The sequence below is a fragment of the Meles meles genome, chromosome 9 (genome assembly GCF_922984935.1).
Source record: "Meles meles chromosome 9, mMelMel3.1 paternal haplotype, whole genome shotgun sequence".
NCBI classification, from domain to species: domain Eukaryota; kingdom Metazoa; phylum Chordata; class Mammalia; order Carnivora; family Mustelidae; genus Meles; species Meles meles.
This window is the reverse complement of record NC_060074.1, coordinates 9,103,460-9,124,221: the sequence shown is the minus strand read 5'-3', so window position 1 is coordinate 9,124,221 and position 20,762 is coordinate 9,103,460. Positions and strand designations below refer to the sequence as shown.

Below are 20,762 nucleotides of genomic sequence, written 5' to 3'. Positions count from 1 at the left end.
GAGGCCCCAGCTGGTGACCAGGGACCCCTGATGAGGCCAGGAAGTGAGGGCAAATGTTCTTAAGGAGAGAGATGGTCAGTCCGCGTGGCCGTTTTCCTCCTTCCTTTATACGTACAGGTTTCTAGAACTGGCTCATACTCTGGCCCTGAAGAGGTATCAACAGCTGCAAAATGTTCTAAAAAGTCGAAGATCTTTTTTTCTTCTTCAATATATCCCTTCAACGCTTTAAAAACGTTCAAAACAAAACAGAGGCCAGCCAAGAATTCAAGAGATTTCTGCGTGGGGAACGACTAGAGCACTCTGAGGACCGACTGCCCAGAACTGGAGATACTTTCCGTGGTGTCAGTATTGCCAGAGAGGACAAAGCGTTAACCATATTGCGGAGGTGTTCGAGAATGTGGGATTTTTTTAAAAACTAGTTTCATCTCCCCCGTCTGAATGGGAGAGGAAAGGAATCCAGTTTCAGTGGTTTCTGGGCCTTCCCACACCTCCCCAAGGTCCCACAGGGTCTGGAACTGTTCTGTGGCCCCAGGACCCGAGGGGTGAGCCTCTCGCCTCCCGTGCATCATGGTCACTGCCACGGCTCGTGGCTTCTGTTCTGTGTCTGGCAAGAGGCCTCTTTCTCGTCTCCCCCTTCTCTTTACTCTGCCTTCAAGCAGCAACCTGCCCGCTGCCGGGAGCAGCAGTCCTGGTCGCCGGGAGCCGAGAGCGGCCTGGCTTGGCCTGGAATCGGATGAGCCGTCGTCCCACCGGCTTCGAAGTTCTCGTCGTGGCTGAGGAAGCAGCCGACAGACAGTAATTTTCCCTTTTTCCCTCATTCGGAGCGGGCTAGAGAAAAAGGAAATTAAATCCTTGTCCCTGTTCACAATACAGCTAAAGAGCTCTCATCAGCGCGGGCTTTTTCTGCCTAATAGAGACAGGAAGGACTTGAAGAGGGTGTGGAGGCTGCGGGAGAGCGTCTTCAGACCGCTCTCTGCCTCTCAGGTACCTCTGCGTTACCATCCTTTCCTCGCCTTCATCGCATTCAGTGTATTGTCTGAGTCGGCCCTTCAGTCAGCTCGTTCCTTGCGTTTCTTTTCTGTGTGGAGCCGCCCCAAGCACTCCCTTTTCTTTTCAGTTTCTAATGAGAAAAGACCCTCATTCAGATGCCTCTGCACGTGGAAGAAGAGGCTTTCGGCCTAGACCAGCCGACTACCACCTCACAAATGCTCTGCTTCCCGGGGAGCCCGTGCAGGATCATTTCAACCCGAGATGAACGGTTTGGGAATCTAAACTATTGGGGGTTTTCTGTTTTCTCCTGATGGAACTCATTGACCGAATTCTTGCAAAATATCTACTTAGCGCCGTGCTGATTCATCCTGAAGAAAAGGTCACCATCAGCTTTGTCAATAATCCATTCTGCTCTTTAAAACAGAAATTTAAGATTAATAAATAATTAGAAGGATTTAGAACACTTGTTTTATTTAAATATATAGTTTCTTTCAACAGTCGGGAACCGCAGTCTCAGTGAACAGATAAGGTGTGTGTTACGGCTAGTCCGCGGCTCTGTGGAGAAACTGTACAGGCAAACTTGTTCCACTGTATGCCCCTCTATTAACAGATACTGCGTTTTTTATAAACTGAAGGTGTGTGGCAACCTTGCCTCAGGCTGGTCTGTCGGCACCATGTTCCCGACATACTTGTTCACTTCACGTCTTTGAGTCACATTTTGGTAATTCTCACAATGTTTCGAGCTTTTTCATGATTATTCTATCTCTTACGGTGATCTGTGATCAGTGACCTTTGATGTTACCGGGTAATTGTTTTGGGGCACCATGAACCACAGCCACTTGACAGAAAATTCCATAAATGTTGTGTGTGCTCCACCTGCTCCCGTCTCTCTCCTTTTCCTCAGGCCTCCCTATTCCGCAAGACACTCTATTGAAATTAGGCCGATTAATTACCTGCAATGGCTTCTAAGGGCTCAAGTGAAAGGAAGAGTTGCATGTTTCTCACTTTAAATCAAAAGGCTGGGGGACCAGTCAGTTGAGTGACCGACTCTTGACTTTGGCTCAGGTCATGATTTCAGGGTCGTGAGGTCAAGCGCCACAACCGGCTCCATATCAGGCTCTGCGTGGGGCATGGAGCCTGCTTAAGAGTCCCTCTCTCCCTCTCCTTATACCCCTCCCTTTCTCTCACTCTTGCTCGATCTCTCCAGAAGGAAGGAAGGAAGGAAAGAAGGAAGGAAGGAAGGAAGGATGGGAGAGGGAGGAGAGGGAGGGAGAGAGGGAAGGAAAAAAAAGAGAAATCAAAAGCTAAAAATGATTAAGTTAGTGAAGAAGGCATGTTGAGAGCTGAGATAGGCCAAAAGCTATGTGCCGGTTAGCCAAGTTGTAAAGGCAAAAAAAAAAAAAAAAAAGTTCTTAAAGGAAATCAGAACCATCACTCCAGTGAACACACAAATGATAAGGAAGCAAAAGCACCTTGTACTGATACGGAGAAAGTCTTAGTGGTCTGGAAAGAAGATCAGACCAGCCACAACATGCCCTTAAGCCAAAGCCTAATCCAGAGCAGGACCCCCAATTCTCGTCAATTTTATGTAGGCTGAGCTGGGTGAGAGCTGAATAAGAAGTCGGAAGCTTGCAGAGGTGACTTTGTGATGTTTTAGGGAAGAAGCCACCTCTAGGACCTCAGACTGCGAAGGTACAGCGGCGAGTTAACGTAGAAACTGCAGATCGTCCAGAAGATCCAGCTAAGATAACTGACCAAGGTGGCCACACTAAACAACGGGTTTTCCATGTAGGCAAAACAGCCTTCCATAGGGAGAAGATGCCATCCGGACTTTCATACTCGATCCTAGAAGTCAATGCCCGCTTTCAGAGCTGCAAAGGACAGGCTGACTCTCTTGTTCGTGGCTAAAGCAGCTGGTGACTGTAAATGAAAGCAATGCTCAGTGCCCGTCCTGGAAATCCCAGGACCTTTAAAAATTATGCTAAGTCTACTCTGCCTGTGCTCTAAAAATGGAACAACAAAGCCTGATGGGATCACATCTGTTTATAACATGACTTACTGAATACTTTAAGCCCACTGTTGAGACCCAATCCTCAAAAAAAGATTCTTTTTAAAATATTACTGCTCGGGGCGCCTGGGCGGCTCAGTGGGTTAAAGCCTCTGCCTTCGGCTCAGGTCATGATCCCAGGGTCCTGGGATAGAGCCCCACATCGGGCTCTCTGTTCAGCCGGGAGCCTGCATCCTCTCTCTCTCTCTCTCTCTCTCTCTGCCTGCCTCTCTGCCTACTTGTGATCTCTGTCTGTCAAATAAATAAGTAAAATCTTTTAAAAAATAAATAAATAAATAAATAAATGAAACAAAATGGGATTGGGAGGGAGACAAACCATAAATGACTCTTAATCTCACAAAAAAAACTGGGGGTTGCTGGGGGGAGGTGGGATTGGGAGAGGGGGAGGGGGCTATGGACATTGGGGAGGGTATGTGCTATCGTGAGTGCTGTGAAGTGTGTAAACCTGGCGATTCACAGACCTGTACCCCTGGGGATAAAAATACATTATATGTTTATTTTAAAAAAAAAATTTGGAAGGGGAGGTGAACCATAAGAGACTATGGACTCTGAAAAACAACCTGAGGGTTTTGAAGGGTCAGGGGTGGGAGGTTGGGGGAACAGGTGGTGGGTAATGGGGAGGGCACGTTTTGCATGGAGCACTGGGTGTTGTGCAAAAACAATGAATACTGTTACGCTGAAAAAATAAATAAAATGGAAAAAAATATATAAAAAATAAATAAATAAATAAAATATTACTGCTCATTGGTAATGCACTTGATCTCCCAAGAGCCCTGATAGAGATGTACAAGAAGATTAATGTTTTCATGCCTATAAACATGACATCCATTCTGTAGCCCAATATGAAATATATTTATTTCATAAGGCTTTGGCTGCCATAGACGGTGATTTCTCTGACGGATCTCGGCAAATTACATGGAAAACCTTCTGGAAAGTTTTCACCATTCTAGATCCCATTAAGAACATTTGTGATTCATGGGAAGAGGTCAAAATGGCAACATTCACAGAGTTTGGAAGAAGAAGTTGATTCCAGCTCTCACAGATGACGTTGAGGGGCTCAAGACGTCGATGGAGGAAATGACTGCGGATGTGGTGGAAACAGCACGAGAACCGGAATGAGAAGTGGGGCCTGAAGATGCGACTGAGTTGCCGCAACCTCATGGCAAACTTGAGAGGTGGCGAAAATGTTATCAAACGGCATTGCATGCCACAGAGAAATCGTTCCTATAAGGAAGAATCCATTGATGTGATAAACTTCACTTTTATCTTATTTTAAGAAACTGCCAGAGTGGGGCGCCTGGGTGGCTCAGTGGGTTAAAGCCTCTGCCTTCGGGTCAGGTCATGATCCCAGGGTTCTGGGATCGAGCCCCACAACGGGCTCTCTGCTCAGCGGGAAGCCTGTTTCCTCCTCTCTCTCTGCCTGCCTCTCTGCCTACTTGTGATCTCTGTCTGTCAAATAAACAAATAAAAAAAGAAAAAAGAAAAAAAAGAAACTGCCAGAGTCACCCCAACCTTCAGCAACCTCCACCCTGATCAGTGAGCAGCATCAACATCAAGGCAAGACCTCCCGCTGGCAAAAGGAGGATGGCTCACTGATGGTTAGCTTTCTTTTTTTCTTTTAGTAATAAAGCATTTTTAAATTAAGGTATGCACCTTGTTTTTTTAGACACAGCGATCTTGCACACTTATGATACCGTAGAATCGTGCGACCATAACTTTCCTACGCACTGGAACCAAACAATTCGTTGACTCTCCTTTTTGTGAAACTCACTTTATTGGGGTGGTCTGGAACCTAACCCACAATATCTTTGAGGTATGCCTAAAAATATCTCATAAATGCGGAGCTCTTAAATGGGAGAAAATGAGCTGTGTTCTTTATATACATGGGGATAAAGTTAGAAAATATTCATAGATAAATGGCTGTGAAAATCCCTTACTTACTCCGTCTCTCCCATTTTAGAGAATGTATCATCTATGTGTCGGGCTCCGTGCGCTCGGCACAGGGAATAGAGGTGAGCACTGTCTAAGGAGTTTATAGCGCAACGACTTGGCTGTAATCTCATTAACAGTTTCACACTTCGTATCGTGAATGCTTGAACTTCCAACTCTGGGAGTTTTGAGGAGAGATGACATAGTAAAAGCTTCTCAAAACTCAAGTCCGAGGCCACATTTTCTTCTCATTTTCTAATCTTTGCTGAGGTAATCTCACCCATTGACATGCTAACGATTCCCATATTTACATTTTCTTCCCAGACCTCCCCTCTGCGCTCCAGAACTGTGTATCCAACAAGGTAGTCAGTCTCCACCCCGTGAAGATCTTTTTTTTTTTTAAGATTTTATTTACTTTATTAGAGAGAGAGAGAGAGCACGCGAGCACAGGCAGAGGGTGAAGCAGGCTCCCTGCCGAGCAAGGAGCCCGATGTGGGACTCGATCTGGGATCATGACCCGAGCCAAAGGCAGCAGCTTAACCAACTGAGCCACCCAGGCGTCCCGACCCCGTGAAGCTCTTAAAGGCTCTTCACATGCACGTCCAGGGGGGAACTCATGATCTTCTTCCCTCCACGCCAGTGTTTGACATCTCAGCGCACGGCCCTGTCGTCCACTCAGCGGCATAATCCCGACACCCAGGGATTGTTCTTGAAATTCTCTTCCGCCTAGCTTGGCCTCCCATAGTACTTAGTCCGTCGCCAATACCTTCTAAATATCTCTTGGGTCGGGGCGCCTGGGTGGCTCAGTGGATTGGGCCGCTGCCTTCGGCTCAGGTCATGATCTCAGGGTTCTGGGATCGAGCCCCGCATCGGGCTCTCTGCTCTGCAGGGAGCCTGCTTCCTCCTCTCTCTCTGCCTGCCTCTCTGCCTACTTGTGATCTCTCTCTCTGTCAAATAAATAAATAAAATCTTTTAAAAAAAAATAAATAAATAAATATCTCTTGGGTCCTCCCACGTCTTTGCATCTGTGTTACCGTCCTCATCCCATTCATCATCTTCCTGCCTGGATCACTGCAGTAGACACCTAACTGGTCTATCTACATCCCTCTTTCCTAGCTCAATCTCTCCCTACTGGAACCAGAAAAGAATTTTAAAACTGCAAGTCTGATCACGCTGCTTGGATACCACAACCGTTCAGTCAGCATTGCTCTCAGCAGACAGGTCATAATCTGACGACCTCTCCAACCCCATGTCTCAGCAGACTCCCCCCGCTCTTCCCGGCACAATAATTCATCTTCCGTCGCTCCGGTGTGCCATATTGCTTTCGGCCCCAGAGTCTAGCACAGCTGTTCACCTTGTTTGAAACTCTTGCCCTCTGTCTCCCTAGGTTGCCTCGGTAACTCCTCCTTACCTAGCAGATGTAAGGTCACCCCTTCACAGAAGCCTTTCCTGACTCTTGAGATGGAATCAAAGCCCCCTCTTCTACCTCTCACAGCACCCAATCATTTGTATTTATACGTTTTGTTGTATAATGATTGGATTTATCTCTGTCTTGCCCACTAATCTATTAATTTAATGAAGGCAGAACCTATTATTCCTAACATTTTATCCTCAAAGCAGAGCCTGGCCCATAGTAGGCACTCAATAAAATTTTGTTGCCTAGGGTAATCTGAGTGGTTCATTAGATGAAGCTTTTTGACTCTTGATTTCAGTTCAGGTCATGCATGATCTCAGGGTCTTGAGATCAAGCCCTGCATTGGGCTCTGTGCTCAGCCCAGCGGGGTCTCCTTGAGATTCCCTCTCCCTCTCCCCTCCCCACCCAAACTTCACACTTTTTCTCTCTCAAGTAAATAAATAAATCTTTTTTAAAAAGTTTGCTGAATGAATGAAGAAAGGAATGAACAAATGTAGGTCATTGTGACCTGCCCAGGGTCAATACGCATGACAGACCACAGCCGGGTATTGTAATTTCTAGTTCAGATTACTAGCCTTCTCACAAAGGCCTTGTCCTGGGTTGTTCTGAATTATTGCAACCGAAGCAACTTCACAACTCAAATCCCATTTCTCCACCCTACCATTTTCTTTGGATGCCATTTACGCAGCAAGAATGGGTACAGCAACTGTTCTTTTTTTCCAAGAAACACATGCTCTCTTTTTGCTCTATTTTGCTCATGGTTTTTATGATAAACCATGCTGCTATTTAAAACCGGTAAAGCTTTTTGAGATTCTCAGAAGAACTATAAGGTGTAGGACACAAAGAACAATTTTATCTCTCGCAATAGAATTTCCTGTTCAAAAATGATGTTAATTTAAAAAGCTGGTGTCTCCAAAGGAACCTTCTATTAGGTGGGGGATCATCGTTACATTGCCGGCTGCTGTGCATACACTTCCCTTAGGAGTGAAAAAGTAACCACTTTGCTGTGTAGAAGTGCCTTGTGTGTTTCATAAAAAAAAAAAAAAAAACACATAAAATGTTCAGAGGTTAGAGGAGCGGCCACTGTATTTATAAGACATATAAGTTCATGTCACCCTGAGGAAGCTTACAGATGTGGATCTCAAGGGTCTTTGGTGCCAGGCATGAAAATGGAGTCATTATTTTTCGATTCCCCCTGCTCACGTCATTGACTCCCACCCGCAGCCGGCCCACTGGTTATAAGTAGCCACGAATTGCTTTGCAGATTGTAAACAGGGCAGACAACCAGGGCCAGCCAAAGCCGGACTCCGGGTAAGTTTCATCAGCCTTTCCTTTGTGTTTCATTTCCATTTCACACACTGGGGTGGGAAACAATCTGTGGTTTTGCCTGTGTGCTATGTGTCTGTCCCAGACATGTGTGTACAGTGTTTTCTCAGTTTGGGGTATATTTTTTTCTTTTCTTTCTTCTCTTCCTCCTCCTCCTCATTCGTTTTTCAAGACTGCTATCTTAACACTTAAGTAATTCAAGGTTTTTTCTTTTTGCTTTTTAAGAATTGCGCTTTCCCTGGAGACGAAAAAGTGCATTTTTTTTTCAAAGATGAAAAGGCATACTCAGACTTTCTAGGTTCTATCATAATGGCTTTGCTTATCACTGTATAATATTCTCATCATCATGGACTCCTTTGAGGTAATCAATTGAATTCGGGGTAGGGGGCTCTTCATCTGCAAATCAACGTAGAAAAAAAGAGGGCTGCAAAATTCAGGGGAACAAATACACTATTTCTTTCTTCTTGTCTCTCTTTAAAATTAGTTTCTCTTTCTCTTTTCCACTTTTGTCCTCCCTTCCCTCCTCCCCTCCCTTCTTTTACCTTCTTCTTCTCCCTCCTCCTTCTTTTTCGTTTCTTTCCCTTTCTGTCTTCTCTCTCTAACCATTCACATCTCCCTGGTCCTTGCTTCTTCCCAGGTGCATTCCATCATGCCCAAAGCCTTCCTGCTGCTGTGCATTGCCCTGGTGCTACTTGGGCTTGTGCATGGAGCCACGTTGAGAAACAAAGAGAAATGGAAGTCACTCAACAACCCCAGAAACCGAGATCTGGTAAGAGCATGCACGGGACCTGCTGGGCTACAGGGTGAAACTGGCACGTCTTTGGAGGTATGCGTGCTGCAGTCTGCTGGAGCACAGTGGAGAGGAGGCTACCACATGCCAAGATGATTCCTTAACAGGACTGGTCAAGGGCTTTCCTAGCCTAGTGGCTGGTACCCTATTGTTCCTTTGGCCAATTTACATCTGTTTCTGTAAGGAGAAACAAATTTATATTTAGAGATGATTTTATACTCATACAGCACATTGCATTTGTAAATGATCTCACACACGCATTGACCTTATAGTTTGTATTTCTTATAGATATACAAAATCAAGAGCATAGCAGCGAACTGATTTTTACACAGTTCCTACTGAACTGATGATAAAAACAGATTCCCATATGACCAACACATGCAAAGCTCAATTGCAAAAACTGAAAATTGACCTGCATTCTTATCGATTTACCAGGTATTATTTTCTTCCTTTTTTTGAAGATTTATTTTTAAGTAATCTCTACATCCAATGTGGGGCTTCAACCCACAACCCCAAGACCAAGAGTTGCACTTTCCACTAACTGAGCCAGCCAGGAGCCCCCCTCCCCACATTATTTTCAATAAAAGTTATCTAGGAAAAAGAATTCAAAACACTAGCAAAAAATTCTCTTTTAAAAATATGCCAAATATGGACACCTGGGTGGCTCAGTGGGTTAAAGCCTCTGCCTTCGGCTCAGGTCAAGATCTCAGAGTCCTGGGATCAAGCCCCCTACAGGCTCTCTGCTCAGCAGGGAGCCTGCTTCCCTCTCTCCTGTCTGCTGCTCTGCCTACTTGTGATCTCTCTCTCTCTGTCAAATAAATAAATAAAATCTTTTTAAAAATATGCCAAATACAATAAACATGCTAACCTTATTATTTCAAAATACAGTTTCCATAAGGAAACTGATGTGAAATATGACAGTATAAGATTAAAACAACCAAGTAGCCCTTTGCAACCTTCTATGTATCCATTTCCCAAAGGAAAGCTGGAAAATGCAACTCTTCAGTTCTAGCATAGAAAACAATGCCTGGGATCTCACCTTCAGTCAGAGAGGAGGCGTGGAGCTCTGATCACTGTGAAATTCAGTTTAATCCCTGACTTAAGTGTTTCAGAGGTGGTTTACAATAAACCCTCTGACTATGATGCTGTTTAAAAAAAATGATGTTCCTCTCTCAATCTCTACCAAGAATGTTGAATTATCTTGTTTAGCATTGAAATATCGGAAAGAAGGCAGGTAAAGGACAGTGGAGGGTGATGTAGGAAAGAATGTCAGGGTTTGAAGCCGACAGCCAAGAATTCTTGATATGTTTTTGGTGCAAAAGGTGATTTTATTAAAGCATGGGCAGAAATAGCTGCACCAGGGTCATGAGGAGTGGCCCATTATATACTTTCAAGGTGGGAGGGGGTTAGGGATAGCATCAGTCTCTAAACAACTTTGTAAGCGAGGTTTCCAGGATCTTGAGGGGCCTAGCTATTATTGGGAAAAAGTCCTTTATTACTTTCCAATACAACCTGAGGCATCAGACCCTTCAGATGTATATCGGTGGGTCATATACTTGGAGAATGATTGTCAAGAGGTATCTTGGGGGTAGAGATAAAGGAAGTTTCCAAAGGAATTCTCATATGTTAAAGTAACTTACAGAATTATGGGCGTTGGACCAAGATGGCCATTTGCCCCTAGCAGAATATCAATACCGAGCCAGTTGAGTCCCTGCAGGAATGTCCCTCTGCCTGTTTCAAGGACTTGTCAATGGGCTGTAAGTAGTAAGGAAATTGAACAATTTTTCTTCTGCCTTTGATTTCCACATCAGAGGGGAAGGAGGAGAAGTAGTCAAAATGCGTATTTCTATTTCTGGGTTTTCCACCTCCTGTCTCCTAGGTTAGCCCTCAAGTCAGTTCACAGAGGGGAAAAAAGAGAGGGGAAAAATATCTGTCTCTGAGTATTTTTGATGTTTCATTTACATATGGCATTGAACTCTTTCTTTCTCTCTTCAGTTTTTCAGAACGCTTCAGGCATATTTTAAGGGAAGAGGTCTTGATCTTGGGAGGTTTCCGAACACTTTCTCCATGAACGGGAACCCTAGACCTCTCTCTTTCCAATCAGAACTTCTTGCGTCTGCGTTTGCGGATTATAAAGAGCAGAAAAAACTCCTTTCCTAATTACGCCAAAGGCTGAGTGTTTCCGCTGAACACAGGTAAGTTATCCCTTTACCCCTAGAATCTGTCCAATTATACAACTCATTCAAAAAGAGATTTTTGAAAGTATTTATTTAAAAAATGATTTTTATTTTCTTGTAGAAATATGTTCTCAGTTCTGATGATAATCATCATTATTAACATGTGGATTTGGTTCATGTATTTCATGGTCTGGTTTTAAAAATGATAATAGTTGAGGTGCCTGAGTGACTCGGTTAGATGTCTCTTGATCTCAGCTCAGGTCTTGATCTCAGGGTCATGAGTTCAAGCCTCATGTTGGGATTTAAAAAAAAAAAAAGAGGGGCGCCTGGGTGGCTCAGTGGGTTGAGCTTCTGCCTTTGGCTCAGGTCATGATCTCAGGGTCCTGGGATCAAGCCACAAATCGGGCTCTCTACTCAGCAGGGAGCCTGTTTCCCCCTCTCTCTCTGGCTGCCTCTCTGCCTACTTGTGACCTCTCTCTGTGTCAAATAAATAAAATCTTTTTTTTTTTAAAGATTTTTATTTTTTTTATTTATTTGACAGGGAGAGATCACAGGTAGATAGAGAGGCAAGCAGAGAGAGAGAGGAGGAAGCAGGCTTCCTGCGGAGCAGAGAGCCCGATGCGGGACTCGATCCCAGGACCCCGAGATCATGACCTGAGCCGAAGGCAGCGGCTTAACCCACTGAGCCACCCAGGCGCCCCAAATAAAATCTTTTTAAGCATGTTTAAAAAAATACAAAAAATTTTAAAAAAGAAAGAAATGACAGCTTATGATTTTTGAAGCATAGTTTTCCGGGAAGAGCTATATTGAAAGAATTATCACTTTTTTTTTCTTTAAAGGAATCTCTATGCTTGACATAGGACTTGAACTCACAACCCTGATGTTAAGAGTTACCTGCTCTACCAAATGAGCCAGACAGGCTTCCCTTGAATCATCACTCTAAATATAGTGGAATACTATACACTTTTAGCTATCATTTTTTCATACCAGATCATATAGCTAAGTTATGCGGGAAATCACATATAAAGAAAAATGTCAAACAATGCAGTTGGATTTAATAGAAAAGGTTTAAAAAAATGGTTCTTCTTAGAAAGAAATAATAAACATGTATTTGAACTTGTACTTCCTCACCCGGGGTGAGGGGGAGTAAAATACTAGTAAAGATGGCATTTTCCTCATAGAAAAAAAAAAAAAACAAACAGAAATTTATTTATGGTTAAGATTTGAGTTTGGGGGGCGCCTGGGTGGCTCAGTGGGTTAAAGCCTCTGCCTTTGGCTCAGGTCATGATCCTGGGGTCCTGGGATCGAGCCCCGCATTGGGTTCTCTGCTCAGCGGGGAGCCTGCTTCTCCCTCTCTCTCTGCCTGCCTCTCTGCCTACTTGTGTTCGCTGTCTGTCAAATAAATAAATAGCTCTTAAAAAAAAAGATTTGAGTTTTGATGTTCACATTGCCTTAACATTCCTATCAAATAAATATTTACCATTTACAAAAACCCAGGTATGGTGCATTCCAAGTAAATACGTTGTGATTCGAGTCTATTAGCTTTTCATTTGACTGAATAAAAAAGGGAATGAAATCATAATGAAAATCTACTCCCAGGGGTGCCTGAGTGGCTCAGACAGTTAAGCCTCTGCCTTCAGCTCAGGTCATGATCCCAGGGTCCTGGGTTCGAGCCCCGCATCAGGCCCCCTGCTCAACTTCTCTCCCTCTCCCTCTGCTGCTCCCCCTGCTTGTGCTCTCTTGCTCTCTTTCTCGAATAAATAAATAAATACATCTTTAAAAAATTAAAAAATAAAATCTACCCCCATTCTTCCACAAGGTAGAGATGAAATTGTGGGGAAGCACACCATGTTGCACTGTATTGTGCATGTGAAAGATTTTGGTTATTATTTCCTTTTTAAATGCAATGCTTTTTTAAAACAATGATTGCTATTCGAACAGGAAAATGCAATTTACCATGTGGCACACGCACTCGACAGCTCCCACAATGAGAATTAATCAGAATAAACAGGAGGATGTTAATGAAGTGTTCCCTTGGTTATTATCCCCACTGAGGCCCGAGGCTATTAGACACCAAAACAAAACCGTTGTTAATACCGCAGTGCCGGCTTCAGCATGAGACAGAATTGTATACCAGTTGGTTGGAAGCCTTGGTTTCTTCATTTATAAATTGCAGAAACTGATCTCTAACTCACAGAAAGTGTCAGAGAAAGAATCAAATAAATAACATCGTGTGAGCCCAGAATGGGGTAATGTTTAGGGCAGGACACAGACAAAGCACCCAGTTGGTAGTATCGCAGTGTAATAGGAATTGTTCAACTTTGTAAGAATAGAAGAAGCAGCTAAGCTTCTATTTGGAGAATAGTTCATAATTACATGTGCTCCCGTCCTAACATCTCCAATTAGAAAAGAAATACAGGGGCGCCTGGCTGGCTCCGTCGGGGGAGCAGCCAACTCTTGGTTTTGGCTCAGATCTCAGGGGCGTGGGATCATGCCCCAGGCTGGGCTCTGCACTCAGCAAAGAGTCTCTTTATGTCTCCCTCTGACCTTCCCAATGCACTCTGTCTCTCTCTCTCTCTCTCAAATAAATAAATCTTAAAAGAAAAAGAAAAACAAGAGGATCATTGTATTGCTTGCATAATCTTCACTTTCTATTTCGTGATAACATTTTCTTGTTCTTTCAGGTGTCTGGCAATTTCAAAACTACCGATGAAGCTTCTCCTTAGAACAATTCAATCATGGTCATGGCTAAACCTTTTCCCCCCTCCACTCATTTGTCAATTAATAGTGATTTTATTCTACATTTCCAGATTTACATATAAATAGATTGACCTCTGGGACATATGTGACTTACGTGCGTATTTTTGGAGTCTTTTTTTCTGTTCTGTGAACCACAAACACCGCTGTAGAGCTCTTATTTGTAAGAGTTAGAAGAACACCGCAGGCGGAAGACATGAGAATCTTCTAAATTGCATTTCTTTTACGCTTCTCTTTAAAACATGTATGCGAATTACCTTTTATCAATAAATTATCTGAAAGAGACTCTGCTCATTTTTACTATAGTTCATTCTATGTAATGGAGATTTGGGCTTAAACTCTTTTTCCTGAAAAGAAGATGCATTCCCGCTTTCAGCATAATGGAGATTTGGGCTTAAAATCTGTCTTTTTCCTGAAAAGAAGATGCTTTCCCACTTTCAGCCTACGCTATTGAGAGACCTCCCAGTTTGATACCAAGGAGAAGAAGTGATAAATATCCACAGGTCAGCGGCAGTGGAGAGGAAAAACACCTGGGATTCTAGGGGTTGCCAGGGTCTCCAGGAGATACGACCCCCACTATATTCGGAGGGGGATGCTGTGCTGCACGAATATCCTAGCCACACTCCAGCTCTAGTTTTTCTCCACACACATCCTTAAGAAGGGAGAGTAGAAATGGGTGGAATTCCCTTCCTTTACAACCAAACTTCTCTCCGTACCAGTGCAGGCTGGATCACTGTGCTTCTCACATTTTCATCTGGGAGAGCTACTTTTCCCGTTTCATTATATTATCCCGCATCATTTTCCCTCTGATTCCAACAAAAAGAGCGTTGTACTACATGGCAAACATCGGCGTCCTAGTAACATTATTCTGTATATTCCACAATAGTCTTCTGGAGCTTTTTCATGGCTCATTGATAGTCAATATCAATAATAAAATATTTATGCAAAAATAGATTTCTGCATCTGGTTTAATTTGTCCTGTTTTTAAGATTTCATTTCTTCATTGAGGGAGAGAAAGAGAGAGAGAGAGAGAGAGAGAGAGAGCACACCAGTAGGAGGACAAACCAGAAGGAGAGTGAGAAGTTAACTCCCCCTAAGCAGGAGTCCCGTGTAGGGCATGATCCTAGGACTACGGGATATGACCTGAGGTAAAGGCAGACACCTAGTCGACTGAGTCACCAAGGTGCCCCTAATTTGTTCTGTTTTAAGTAGCTATACATGTGCCTGTTTCCCCTGGACTGTTGTGCTGTCTTTGTGAGCAGAGATCATACCCAAGCCATTTTTATTTCTCCAGGACCTAGCACAGTGCCGTGTACGTGGCAAGTTTTCAATAAATATGTCTTGAGGGATGCCTGGGAGGCCCCGCCGGCTAAGCGGCTGCCTTCAGCTCAGGTCATGATTCTAGGGTCCTGGGAGCGAGTCTCGCATCAGGCTCCCTGCTCCGCGCGGAGCCTGCTTCTCCCTCTGCCTGCTCTGCCTGCTGTTTACACGGTCTCAGGGCAGGAGCACACAGTCCTCTGCTGGAAAACTCACTGTTGTAAGGCAGCTGTTGGTGGAAGGCCTGCACTCCATCCTGACCGGCGTTTCTGGATGGTGGTACTGTTGGCTGTTGGGGAAGGACAAATCTCCACCACTATGACCGTTTAGCACACTTCGTCCTCAGACACTGTATATCTGTCACTTTCTCACACCTGCCCTATTATTCTGAAAACCCAAACTTCCCTACACCGGTTGCTAGAAGTCCACTGGGGAAGTGACTTTCTTCTTGGCTGAGAGCCGTTGTTAGGAAAACAGTCACGTTTCCTCCAACGAAAATTACTGTTTTGCACGTGATCCAGGTTCTCAAGGGGCCCATGGTAATTCTTTACATCGGTCTCTGACAGCCTTTCAACCACGACTCCGTTCCTCTTGGAGGAGTACTCCATTCTCCGGACATGTCCAGTTGTCCCTCATCCCAGATCTAGGGGGTGAAGTTCTGCCCGACTTGTAAGCCGCACACTACCCTTCTACCGTTGCACAGATGCTCGCAGACACGTGAGCCTCTTGGGCTGAGGCAAGAGACTTTCTTACTCACGGCCCTGCAGACAGCATGGGTTTGCACCCATGTTGGCTCTCCACATCCCCCAAGTATCACGGGAGCCACACGGGAGCCACACGGAGGTGTGTTCAAGTATACTGCACTTGCGCCAAGGTGAGGAACCCCAAACTTAGAAAATCCCACTCTTACAAGGGGCTACCGGCAACATGCCCAAACTCTGCCCCAAGAGAAACATCATATTTATGGTACTGGTCACATAACAAATCTGTCCTCTGCCCCAGAGAAAGATAATTTCTCTGTCTTTCAAGGTGGATTGCTCTACAGACAGCTTGGAAAGTATAGCCCAGATGGAATGTTGTCACAGGTTTTGCAGAAAAGTGAGAGAATTATGGAAAAATTGTCTCCCCAAAAGGGTCACACCCCATTCTGTTTCCTCCCCTTGACAGGAGAAAGGATGAAGTCACCTTCTCCTTGTATAGTCTTAATTCTATTGTCCTGGCACAAATTCAGTGTTCTTTCTACAGACATTTCATGTGATTCCCAAAAGCAGCCAGAATGTCTGAAAGGTTTCTTCTTACTATTTTCATTACTTCTGGAACAATTCCACTTCATCTCAAGGTAATGAAGACGCCTCTGACTCACCAGGGGAGAAATCACTTACCAGGAAATGGAGAAAAGAAAAACAGAAAGATTACAATTTTATAAGATATGTTGCTAGAGTCTGAGTTGTAACTCTCACAAGTTGTTCCATGTTTAAAACCAAATTCAAACTTTAGAATAAATTTTAAAGATCTTCTTGGCTTTATTCAGTGAACCATGAATTGAACATCATCTAAAAAATAGGAGCTCCAAAGCGCTGTACATAGTGAAAGACTTTTGTAGCTAGAAGAAGGTGGGGCAAGGAAGTTAACAGCAAAGAGAGGGCTGTTTGTGGCAAGATCACCTCCCCTTAGGGATAGCAGAGATCTATCATGCAGTGAGGTCACCTTGCTGGTGCTGACCAGGTAATTACAGATGGACAGGCTTAAGATTCCGCTCCTGAGAGGGGTTCAAACTGTAACTAAGTTAGGTATTAAGTCTTGGTTTTGTGATGTGGGTTTAGCACAAATGGTTCCATTTTGGATCTTGTTGTCTCTTTGTCAGCAGCATAAAAGCTAGGCTTCCACCCCTGCTCCCAGTTCTCTGTTCTCTCCAATGTGAATCTACAGACTCACAATCGTTATTCCATATTCCAGGGAACGAACAATGAGACAGGTTGGTCTAATCCATCTGGGTGTTAGTAGACAGTTCTTATGAGGGGAACATCTTTCCTGCCCTTGATTCCCTTCTTTCCCCCTAGGAGAGTTAGAACCAGACCCTTGACTTCCTCTTGGTGCAGTTCCCTGACTGCCTGAAGAAATTTAGGGGAGAATTTCCCTGTAAATGATTTCTGTTGAGAACCTTATCCAACCTACCCTGTGAGCCTCCATATTTTACATCCAGGTAGAGTCCTGAGGACTCTTCATCATGAGAAAGGGGGGTGACGTCTAGCTGTGAGGTATTTTTCTCTCAACTGGAAGTCTTGGCGTGGTGGTTCTCATCCTGCCATCTTACTGTTTCTTATCCTCAACCAGATTGTAACAAAGAGGTACTAACGCCTAAGTGACAGGCTCCTTGTAACTTGTCTTTAAACTTAGCTTTATGTCAACACGCATTCCCCATACCTCAACGCTCCTGCCCATTTCCAACACACTTTCAATTCTATCCAATTTAATTCGTAAATGCGTTTTAAGCACAGATTCCTGGAGTTCACAAAGATGCATCGGGTAGTACTGTTCTCACGATGCTGACAGTGTCTCTAGCAGAGAAATCGATACGATACAAGGTAAAATACAGATCACAGGAGTGTTCAGGAGGTGAAGAGCAGTTCCATGGAGGGAAGGCCATGTGCCATATTAATTCCACACAGGGGAGTTGGGGTCCCATGGACCCGGGTTCGCATCCTGGCCCTGCTACCTATTAGACATAAGGCTTTGGCTTTGAGAATAGCAGCATCCGTTTTTGAGGACTGCTTTGGGCCATGCGTGTAATAATATGCACAAGCCAGTACCCGTCCTGGCAAACGAGCGAGAGCGGACGGTCGTTACAGCGAGCGTTTGATTCTTTCTAAAGGTTTGTTGAGAAAAGAAGAAAACTTGGGTAGGGCTGATCGGTGGGACAAGGAGTCCTGATAAACTTGCTTCGGACTGGGAAGGAAGGACCCGCGGGGAAAGGGAGGGTTTGAGGATCCATGAAGACGGAACCCTTGGAGGACGTGAGATTCAGAGCTCAAACCGGGAGGGGACTTTCGCCTTCTGCGGCAGGAGACACGGGAAACTGAAACATGCATGTGGCAGTGCAGACGGTTACACTGGGAAAAAAATGACTACAGCAAAGTTCAAATTAATTTAAGGAACACGCATTCAGAATTAGAAGTAGGAATCCAAATGGAGAATTAAGGGAAACGATCTCGATTAAAGAAAATTTCTTTAAGCACTTTTTCCCCCTTCCTTTTCTTTCCTTTTTTTTTTTTTTTTTTTTTTTTTTTAACTCCCCAATCATCTTAAATAAGAGGCCTACGCCCGCGCAGCAGCCGAGGTCTCCCGCACCGGGCTCCGCGCGGCAGATCCAGCTCCTGCCGCCCGGAAGGAAGCCGGACCAGATGCTCCGGCGGAACCAGAGCGCAGCGGCTGCAGCGCCGGCCGGGCCCGTTTCCCCGGAGAACTCCGGGTCGCTGCTCTCGGCGCCCCGGAGCGGGATATAATCTTGCTCTTCCGGTTTTCTGGCCGGGTGTTCGGTGTTGTGTATCCGCACCCCGGAGCCATGTCGGGTTTCAGCCCGGAGCTCATCGACTACCTGGAGGGGAAGATCTCCTTCGAGGAGTTCGAGAGGCGGAGGGAAGAGAGGAAAACCCGCGAGAAGAAAGTGAGGCGCCGCTAGGCCAGGGCTCTTCTCACTGTCTTGTCGCCCTAATACACGTAGATGTGGGGGGCCCCGTGCCTCGTTCGCCGTGACGGGGCGGCCGGACGGTCCGCGGCTTCTTACCCGAAGCCCGATTCTCGCCTCTCGTCCTTGTGCTGCGCTCCTCCAAAGATTTCCCCCGCCAAAGTCTGTGTCTGTGGTCACCTCGTCTCTCTCTCTCTCCCCTCCTCCCCGTCCCATTCTGACTCTAGTCCTCGCTTTGCCACCAGGTGCTTCTGTGTGTTGGGGTGAGCATCTCACCTGCCTTCCAGGCTGCGGTCATCGCGGCCGACGCCCGGTTTCTGAGGCGTCTCGCAGGGATTGGTGTCATCTTCCATAGAACGAGTTTTCTTGTCTGGTACCAAAATTCTCACTCACATAATTTTTCATACTTTAGAATATCGGAACTTCCCTTATCTTCTCACTTCTAGGAAATCCGAAGGGAAATAAAAATGATCGCACCCTTTGAAATTGACCGGTGGGTTCTCTCCCAATTCATGCAGCTAATAGCGATCCATCTCTTTTAAAATTTAAAAAGCTGGGATACAGTGGGTAGATTCGTGAAATCATCAAGGTGTTTTAAGTTATTTTTAAAAGATTTTTATTTATTTATTTATCTGTCAGAGAGAGCGAGAGAGCACAAGCAGGGGAGTGGCAGAGGAGGAAGCAGGCTCACGGCTGAACCAGGATCCCAGGCGGGACTCAATCCCAAGACCCTGGGATCATGACCTGAGCCAAAGGCAGACACTCAACCCACTGAGCCACCCAGGCGTCTCTTAGATTATCTTTTATAAGTGGCTGATGCAGACAGTCATGGGGGATGAGATCAAAGTACTCGGAAATGCTTTGACTATTCAAATTTGGATTCCACATACTGGATGTGTTTTTGGAGCTCAAGTTTTATAGGAAGAGAAAATGAGGGAAATGCCCTATTTCCAACTGGAGAGAACTAAATCTGCATTTTTTTTTTTTTTTTAATTTTCAATCACAGAGTCTTCAGGAAAAGGGCAAGTTACCAGCCGAAGAAAATCCAAATGACTCCGAAGTTCCATCATCATCAGGAATTGACTCCACCAAATCGCGGGACAAAGATGTCAATGAAGGTGTGTTAAATCATCTGTCATCTGCCTTAAATATTGAGGGTACCTAACAATTTCATAAAAACAGTGCTTTTTCGTTGCAGTGGTATTCTTTGATGACCTTGTTTATCAGTAGCATAGTGCATGTTGTGTAAGAACGTGCTCAATAAACATTTGTGGAGTTACTGAATATGGTGGTTAGTTTTGTGGGTTATTTTTGTAGAAAAGTGCTTATTTTTTTAAGATTTGTTTTGTTTTTTTAAGATTTTATTTATTTATTTGACTGGGATCACAAGTAGGCAGAGAGGCAGGCAGAAAGGCGGGGGGGGGGGGGGGGGGGGGGGTGGGCGCGGAGCAGGCTCCCGGTGAGCAGAGAGCCCGTTGCAGGGCTCCATCCCAGGACCCTGAGATCACGACCAGAGCTGAAGGCAGAGGCTTAACCCACTGAGCCACCCAGGCGCCCCAAGATTTATTTATTTTAGAGCAAGCCTGGGGGTGTGTCAGTCAGGGGGAGGGGCAAAAGGAAAGAGAATCCTCAGGCAGATTCCCCACTGAGCACGGAGTTCCATGCCACCCAGCCCAGGACCCTGAAAACTTGACCTGAGCCCAAATCAAGAGTCAGTTGCTTAACCGGCTGAGCCACACAGGTGCCTTGTGGAAAAGTGTTTCAAATTCGCATCAGTATTTGGGAGCCTTTTTAGAGTTACTGTTTTTTAAATTGGCTCTTTCAGTTCATTACTTCCAGACTATACTCCCCCAAGACTGTTGTACTTCTATGCAAAGTGGCTTCCAAACCGCTGCTTTAGTTACAGGAGGTAAGAGAGAAATCCAGTGGAAGTCCTGTTGGCCGCCCAGTGGAAGTCCTGTTGGCCGCCCAGCGGAGTCCTCACACGCAGTGTAGGTGTCTTGGTATGCTGCCTCATTCTAGAGTCCAGTCCTCAGCTCTGCGGGGCCAGATACTAGAGTCGCTTAGTCTCAAACTCATTAAGGCCATCGGAGTCTAACTGATGAACTAGGATGCAAATTCATTAATTTCCAGTGATTCATACACCTTCCTGGTGATCAGAATACTGATGATAGTTCACAGTATCCATCGACCCGTGACAAGTTATGTGGGACACTGAAGTATCAGTTACAGTGTCGCTTTGTGTGTAGTGTCTGATGGAGTACTAACTACACTGAACTTTCTTGTTCTAGGAAGTAGAAGTAGAGGCT

The 20,762-nt window shown here is 44.9% G+C and overlaps 2 protein-coding genes across 2 annotated transcripts in view; both read left to right on the top strand.

The window, feature by feature from the left end:
- The first annotated feature begins 7,585 nt into the window (after positions 1-7,585).
- Positions 7,586-10,693, top strand: C9H2orf66 (chromosome 9 C2orf66 homolog). Its single transcript, XM_046018162.1, is given in 4 exon segments — positions 7,586-7,712; positions 8,365-8,496; positions 10,513-10,659; positions 10,661-10,693. Coding segments are annotated over 3 exon segments (300 nt in total). The 5' UTR covers positions 7,586-7,712; positions 8,365-8,376.
- Positions 10,694-18,276: 7,583 nt separating this feature from the next.
- The window catches only part of GTF3C3 (general transcription factor IIIC subunit 3), a 36,896-nt gene continuing 34,410 nt past the window's right edge, over positions 18,277-20,762 (top strand). The window contains exons 1-2 of the mRNA XM_046019257.1: positions 18,277-18,432; positions 19,460-19,571. Coding sequence (XP_045875213.1) covers positions 18,331-18,432; positions 19,460-19,571 — 214 coding nt within the window. The 5' untranslated portion in view covers positions 18,277-18,330. The remainder of the gene's footprint in view (positions 18,433-19,459; positions 19,572-20,762) is intronic.